This window comes from Mus caroli, chromosome 7 (genome assembly GCF_900094665.2).
Source record: "Mus caroli chromosome 7, CAROLI_EIJ_v1.1, whole genome shotgun sequence".
NCBI lineage: Eukaryota > Metazoa > Chordata > Mammalia > Rodentia > Muridae > Mus > Mus caroli.
In genome coordinates, this window is record NC_034576.1 from 44,510,225 (window position 1) to 44,518,331 (window position 8,107).

The 8,107-nt window shown below is 37.1% G+C and overlaps 1 protein-coding gene across 1 annotated transcript; it reads left to right on the forward strand.

The window, feature by feature from the left end:
• Positions 1-1,439: 1,439 nt before the first annotated feature.
• LOC110297493 (zinc finger protein 431-like) lies at positions 1,440-6,494 on the forward strand. Its single transcript, XM_021166271.1, has 7 exons — positions 1,440-1,560; positions 1,751-1,811; positions 4,245-5,182; positions 5,763-5,798; positions 6,131-6,176; positions 6,256-6,318; positions 6,398-6,494. Exons 1-7 carry the CDS (start codon positions 1,527-1,529, stop codon positions 6,492-6,494), a joined length of 1,275 nt encoding a protein of 424 aa, XP_021021930.1. The 5' UTR covers positions 1,440-1,526.
• Positions 6,495-8,107: the final 1,613 nt, after the last annotated feature.

Genomic DNA, 8,107 nt, shown 5'->3' on the forward strand with positions numbered 1-8,107 from the left:
CTCACTTTGTAGACCAGGCTGGCCTCGAACTCAAAAATCTGCCTGCCTCTGCATCCCAAGTGCTGGGATTAAAGGTGTGCGCCACCGCGCCTGGCTGTTTTTGTTTCTAAAGACAGGGTTTCCTGTGTACCTCTAGATGTCCTAAAAATTGATGTGTAGACTAGAAAGGCCTAGAATTTAGAGATCCAACTGTCTGGCTCCCTTGGGCTAGGGTTATATATGGGTAAACATGCCTTGCTTTTCCGTTTTTATATTATTGGCCTATGGGCATGGAATGTATGTTTTTGCGCACGCCAAGCATATGCTGTTATTCTGCAATTCACCCACATCTTGAATTATGAAATTTAGCAGTATTACTCTAATTCCCAGGATGGCATGTATTCGTGACATTAATACTGCCTGATTCTTCTGATTCATTTGATTTCAAGAGTGAGACATTCTTCCTACATGTTGTCTTTGATTTGAAATGTTTGAATGACTATGNATGCATATGCACCTCTGTGTGCTTGGTCCTCACTATTGTCCAAAGATGGCCTCAGAACTCCTGAACTTGGANTAATGAATAGTTCTGAGCTTCAATGGTAAGGACTGGCAAGTGAGCCCTGTATCTAAGACCAGCAAGAGATATTAAGCACTGAGCCATCTCTCCTGCACTATGTTGTTTATTTATGAAAAACATTTACTTTGCTAATGTTTCCATTTGTTCATTATAACTTTAAACATCGATTGCCTTTAAGTAACATCTTATTAATGTCACAATTTAAACTGGGGAATTTCAGGATCCTGGAATAGGAATAGAGAATTAAACTAATCTGGAAGTTTAATTCTTTGTAGGAAGTTCAGAAAAAACAAAACAAAACAAACCTCAGAGTTTTTTCTATCTTTCTTGTTTGTTTGATTTTTTTTGTTGTTGTTTGTTGTTGTTGTTGTTGTTTTGCAAAAGAGACGGGGTCTTAATAGGTACCTCTAGCTGTCCTGGAACTTGTTTAATAGACCAGGTTGATATTCAAGTTAATGAGATACATGTGCCTCTGCCTGATGAGAGCTTAGATACCCAGTGTATTCATTATTTTTTTTCTGGTTAGTAATTGTTCAAACAATTTCTCTGATGTATACTCAATACTGTTCCGCTGTTGCCTCTCTCTCTCTCTCTTTCTCTCTCTCTGTCTCTCTCTCTCTCTCTCTCTCTCTCTCTCTCTCTCTGTCTCAGCATTTCTTTTGCTAGGCAATTTGCTGTTCAAAGGGCATAGCAAAGGCAGGTGCACCTCATAATCCGGTTATCTTCTAAAATGATTTGGTGATTATCCTAGGATTTCTCTGTCATGGGCTACGTGTGGGGATTATCAAGATCAAATGAATATATTGTCAGTGAAGTATTCATTACAGTATTATCACTATCACACTTTGTGTTGTACACATGTATGGGATTTTAGGATGCATTGACCTTTGATGATGTGCATGTACACTTCACTCGGGAGGAGTGGTCCTTGCTGGATCCATCTCAGAAGAGACTTTACAAAGATGTAATGCTGGAGACTTACAGGAACTTCATTGCTATAGGTAAATCTTCTTCAAGTTTTAAAATAAGGGGGCAACTGTTTCTTGGCTATTGATCCTCTTCTGTAAACTTGAATGAGAATTAAGAAGAATGTGGTGAGTGAAGCAGGCATGGTTCTATGGTTCACTGAAGATAATAGCTTAAATTTTGCCTAATTTCCAATATCATACATTTTCTGGTACTACATTTTAGGATACAATTGGGAAGACCATAATATTGAAGAGCATTGTCAAAGTGATAAAAGATATACAAGGTAAGGTTTTTTTGTTTGTTTTTTGAGACAGGGTTTCTCTGTGTAGTCCTGGCTGTTCTGGAACTCACTCTGTAGACCAGGCTAGCCTCAAACTCAAAGGCAAGCTTTCTTTGAAACCTGATTCAAATATGCTTCTGAATAAAATTTAATGTGTTCAGGAAATTTTAAAGATCGGCAACAGTGTAAATAAGCATAGCTTTAATTGTATTTGTGGTTATTACATTCTCATAAAGTCATGGACCTCTATGTCAGGTAGCTAATTTGTGCTTACAAGGCATTCCTCTATGACAGTATTTCTTATTTATTCGTTTATTTATTTATTTAGTGTACACTGTCACTGTCTTCACATACACCAGAAGAGGGCATCAGATACCGTGATAGGTGGTTGTGAGCCACAATGTGGGTGCTAGGAATTGAACTCAGGACCTCTGGAAGAGCAGTCAGTGCTCTTAACCACTGAGCCATCTTCCAGCCTGACAGTATTTCTTAACTGATGTGACTATTTGGATCATATGACCATTTGAGCTACACTGTAGCACTGCCATTCCTTCTACTTTCACACCACTCAGATACTGCAAATTGTACACACACTGAATAGGTGATATGTGTATGTCCAAAACCTTCTACTGAGCAAATACTCCATAGTAAAGCTGTTGTTACTCATATACTTGTCTGAAATTATTTTCTAAGTTCAGTGAGAGGGGAAGTTTATGAGAGTTAAGAATGTTGTTGTGGAGAAACCTTAATCCCTCCCCTACACTTCATGTCTATGAGGAACAAAAAGTCAAACTGTGAATCCGATGTGGAAACCTCTTTTTTGGGGCGCGGGGTGGTTTCGAGACAGGGTTTCTCTGTATAGCCCTGGCTGTCCTAGAACTCACTTTGTAGACCAGGCTGGCCTCGAACTCAGAAATCCCCCTGCCTCTGCCTCCCAAGTGCTGGGATTAAAGGCATGCGCCACCACGCCCGGCTTGTCAACCTCTTATTTGTTATTTTTAGTGGGTATATCATATGTCATACTGGATACAGGCCATATGAGCATAGGAATTTTGAAAGAAGCAAAGTATCTTTTTTTTTTAAAGATTTATTTATTTATTATATGTAAGTACACTGTAGCTGTCTTCAGACACTCCAGAAGAGGGAGTCAGATCTCATTACGGATGGTTGTGAGCCACCATGTGGTTGCTGGGATTTGAACTCCGGACCTTTGGAAGAGCAGTCGGGTGCTCTTACCCACTGAGCCATCTCACCAGCCCGAGAAGCAAAGTATCTTTTATTTAGAACTACTAGAAGATATGTGGTAGTCTCTCACTTTGAGGAGACTTTCTGAAGTTTGTAATCACTTAGTTTTTCAACTTCATTGAGACTAAAACTACAAACTCATACTGCAAAAATGCCCATGAGTATTAGGAATGTGGAAACTTTGATTGTCCTTCTTGACTTTTCAAATATAGTATGACTCACTGAAAAAATTTATGCCAGGCGTGGTGGCGCACACCTTTAATCCCAGCACTCGGGTGGCAGAGGTAGGCAGATTTATGAGTTCGAGGCCAGCCTGGTCTACAAAGTGAGTTCCAGGACAGCCAGGGCTATACAGAGAAACCCTGTTTTGAAAAACCCAAAAAAAAAAAAAAAAAAGAATTTAATGAAAATGAAGACACATCATTCCAAAACTTATTGGACACAATGAAAGCAGTGCTAAGAGGAAAACTCATAGCTCTGAGTGCCTCCAAAAAGGAACTGGAGAGAGCATGCACTAGCAGCTTAACAGTACACCTGAAAGCTCTAGAACAAAAAAGAAGTAAATACACCCAAGAGGAATAGATGGCAGGAAGTAATCAAACTCAGGGCTGAAATCAACCAAATAGAAACAAAAAGAACTATACAAAGAATCAACAAAACCAGGAGCTGGTTCTTTGAGAAAATCAACAAGATAGATAAACCCTTAGCCAGACTAACCAGNGNGCACAGAGACAGTATCCAAATTAATAAAATCAGAAATGAAAATGGAGAAATAACAACGAAGCATATCTTAAAATATTTATTCTGTCTTTTGAATATTAACAGTTAAACATATTAAAATCATGTTCTACAAAAAAGAAAAGAGAAGAGAAGAAAAGAAAGAAAATTATGAATGAAACCAGAGTGGTAAAGCTCTAAGTTCTTGCAGTTGTCTTCAAATATGTGAGAAACTTTATATAGAAAAAGTCTGGTATAAGTGAGCCATGTAATAAATGACCCATTCCATCATCCCATCATCGGTGTCTGTAATGATGCAAAACACTCACAGTGAAGGCTAAACAATGTGATAAAACCTTAGGAACCGATTCTACTTTACAATTAGACCAAGTTGTAAAATTAATTGACACAGATAAAAAAGATTCATCAGTAATGAATGTGATAAAATTTTACATGTCCCAATTGTTATTGCAGGCATGAAAGACATCCTGCTGGAGAGAACCAGTATGAATACATACAGTGTGAGAAAGCCTTCACATACCATAGTCATCTTCAAAAGCATGAAGGAATTCAAACTCAAGAGAAACCCTCTGAAGGCTTTCAACATAGTGAAGCCCTTGCATGTCATAGTCGTCTCCAAATACATAAAAGAACAGATACTGGAGAGAAACCCTACAAATGTAATCAATGTGGTAAAGCCTTTGCACAGCTCAGCTATCTTCGAGTACATGAAAGAACACATACTGGAGAGAAACCCTATGAATGTAATCAATGTGGTAAAACTTTTGCACATCACTGTACTTTAAGCTTGCATAGAAGAACACATACTGGAGAGAAACCTTATGAATGTAATCAATGTGGCAAAGCCTTTGCAAAAAACAGTTATCTTCAAACACATAAAGTAATACATACTGGAGAGAAACCCTTCAAATGTAATCAATGTGATAAAGCCTATTCACAACAGAGTCATCTCCTAATACATAAAAGAACACATACTGGAGAGAAACCTTATAAATGTAGTCAGTGTGGTAAATCATTTGTATCTCATAGTCATCTTCAAGCTCATGAAAGAATTCATACTGGAGAGAAACCTTACAAGTGTAATCAATGTAATAAAGCCTTTTCACAACACCCTAGTCTCCAAATGCATAAAAGAACACATACTGGAGAGAAACCCTACAAATGCAATCAATGTGATAAAGCCTTTTCACAAAACAGTAGTCTCCAAATGCATACAAGAACACATACTGGAGAGAAACCTTATGAATGTCATCAATGTGGTAAAGCCTTTTCACGTCACAGTAGTCTCCAAACCCATAAAAGGCACCATACTGGAGAGAAGCCCTATAAATGTAATCACTGTGGTGAAGTCTTTGCATATCTCAGTAGTCTCCATTACCATAAAAGGAATCATCTGGGAGAGGAACCCTATACAGTTCTTTAACATGGTAAGGCCTTTGTGGATTTCTGTAGCCTTCATCATGAAGTATTCATACTGCAGAGAAACCATATGAATGGAAGAAATGTGGTAGTACATCACAGTTATCTCTTAATGTAGAAAAAAACAGATATTAGAAATTGTTATTAGAAGTGTTATCAAAGTGGTTCCATAACAGGATTTAATCTGGCAGTTGGTGGGGGGGGGGAGTGAGCTAAGTTTGTGTTTGCCAGAACTGGAAAAGTACCAAACAAGTCAATTCTACAAAAAACCACCCCTCATGGGCAGCCAATCAGGAGCTTTAGAAGCTACCCACCTAGCTTGAACCACGTATAGTTAATTAGCAAAAGTTCCCCAAACCCCCCAAAACCTTAGCCAATCACAAAGGCACCATACCCCTCTAGATAGAACCAACCAATCAAGAGAAAGAAAGGTAAAAGCCACCCACTCCTACCCTAACAGTTTTTAAATTGACCCTGAAAAGTCCACACCTCTGTCTTCCATCCTGGTATATGGATAACAATACAGTTATGTCTGAATACATAAAAGTAGACATACTGGAGAGAAACTCTATGAATGTAATCAGTGTGGTATAGCCTTTGCATAACATGATCATCTTTGAATACATAAAAAACATACTGTCATGAAATTCTATGAACGTGATCAGTGTGATAAAGCTTTTGCATATCACATTCATCTTCAAAGCCATGAAAGAATTTATACTAGAAAGAAGCACTATGAAGGTATTAAATATTATGAAGTCTTTGCACATCCCAGTTATGACTGAATACAGAAAAGAACACATGCTGGAGCGGAAAATTAGGAATATATTCAGTGTGGTAAAGACTTTGCATATCATAGTCATCTTTGGATATATAAAGAACACATACTGGAGAGAAACCCTACAAATATAATCAATGAGATAGAGCCTTTAAAGAGCACAGTCATCTTCAAAGGCATGAAAAAAAGTCATGCTGGAGAGAAACTCTATGAATGTCTGTAATATGTTGAAGCCTTTGCACATTTTTGTAATCATCATCATGATAGTATTCATACTGGAGAGAAATCCTATGAATGCAAGAAATGTGGTAAACCTTTTGTACATAATAGGTATCACCGAATGCAAAACATCAACTGTAGAGAAACCTTATACATGGGCTCACTGTGGTAAAGGCTGTACACATCATAGTAGTCTCCTAATACATAAAAGAACACATTCTGGAGAGAAACCCTATGAATGTAATCAGTGTGGTATAGCCTTTGCATGTAGCATCAGTTTTTCATGAGAAAAAAAAAATCCTACTGCAGAGAAGCCCTATAAATGTGTTAAAGTTTTACATTTCAGTGTAGTCTTTTTTTATTGAAGTAATAAAATTTATTTTAAAATATAAAACTCAGTATTGACATTTTTTAAGTCATCAAAATAATTTATAATAGTTAAGTGACAAATATACATGATATCTTCTGAAGCTAAAACTAATATGCACTCAACCAGTTTTTAAAATCTATTTGGGACATAAACATGATAGAAGTAGAAAAATGATCTCTTATGAAGTCCTCTTTGAAAGGAAATTGTGACAAGTTCCTGATTAAACAGAACTGTGGCTTCATAGAATGAATTGGATAGTGTTCCTTCTGTTTCTATTTTGTGGAATAGTTTGAAGAGTACTAGTATTAAGTCTTCTTTGAAGGTCTGATAGAATTCTGCACTGAACCCATCCAGTCCTGGGCTTTTTTTGTTTGGAAGACTTTTAATGACTGCTTCTACTTCTTTAGGGGTTATGGGACTGTTTAGATGGTTTATCTGATCCTGATTTAACTTTAGTATTTGGTATCTGTCTAGGAAATTGTCCATTTTATCCAGATTTTCCAGTTTTATTTAATATAGGCATTTGTAGTAGAATCTGGTGATTGTTTTTTTTTAATTTCCTCAGTTTCTGATATATCTCCCTTTTCATTTCTGAGTTTGTTAATTTGGATACTGTCTCTGTGCACCCTGGTTAGTCTGGTTAAGGGTTTATCTATCTTGTTGATTTTTCTCAAAGAACCAGCTCCTGGTTTTGTTGATTCTTTGTATAGTTCCAGTTTCTTTTTGGAGGCACTCAGAGCTATGAGTTTCCCTCTTAGCACTGCTTTCATTGTGTCCCATCAGTTTGGGTATGATGTGCCTTCATTTTCATTAAATTCTAAAAAGTCTTTATTTTCTTTTTTATTTCTTCCTTGACCAAGTTACTGAGTTAGGGCATTGTTCAGCTTCCATGTGTATGTGGGCTTTCTGTTGTTTTTGTTGCTATTGAAGACCAGCCTTAGTCTGTGGTGATCTGATAGGATGCATGGGATTATTTCAGTCTTCTTGTATCTGTTGAGACCTGTTTTGTGACCGATTATATGGTCAATTTTGGAGAAGGTACATCCTAAATGTTTTAGCATGAATCAGTGTAGTCTTTATACAAGAGTAAAACCTTTAGTGTTTAATCAATCTGCTAAAGCCTTTACATTTCACAATAATGTTTGAGGACCTGAAAGAACTCACAATGAAGGGGATTTGGTAAGACCATTAACCAACACACATTCTGTTACGTAAGATTATTTGTCCTGGAGAAAAAAAAAATCTGACAAGTGTTAACCATCTATTTAAGCACCTGCAAACTCATCTGAACAAAAGCTAACCCTTTTAGATTTCACACTTCAATTACACAAAAAACTCATCCAGGTGTAAGAACTTTATGGGTGTGTATTAGTTTCTTTTCTGTTGCTGTGATAAAACAGAATGTCTGAGGCAGCTTATAAAGCAGTTTAATTTGGCTTATGGTTCACACCGTCAAAGTAGCATTACAAGTTTCAGACATTGCAATTAAAAGGGGAAGCTCAGAGCTCACATCTTCAGCTTGCAGCATGT

Bases quoted from the DNA above. Each gene is read 5' to 3' on its own strand.
- LOC110297493 (XM_021166271.1), top strand. From the start codon at position 1,527: ATGCTGGAGACTTACAGGAACTTCATTGCTATAG. The intron at 1,812-4,244 runs GTAAGGTTTTTT...TTGTTATTGCAG, and splicing joins AGTGATAAAAGATATACAAG to GCATGAAAGACATCCTGCTG. The intron at 6,177-6,255 runs GTCATGCTGGAG...TCATCATGATAG, and splicing joins CTTCAAAGGCATGAAAAAAA to TATTCATACTGGAGAGAAAT.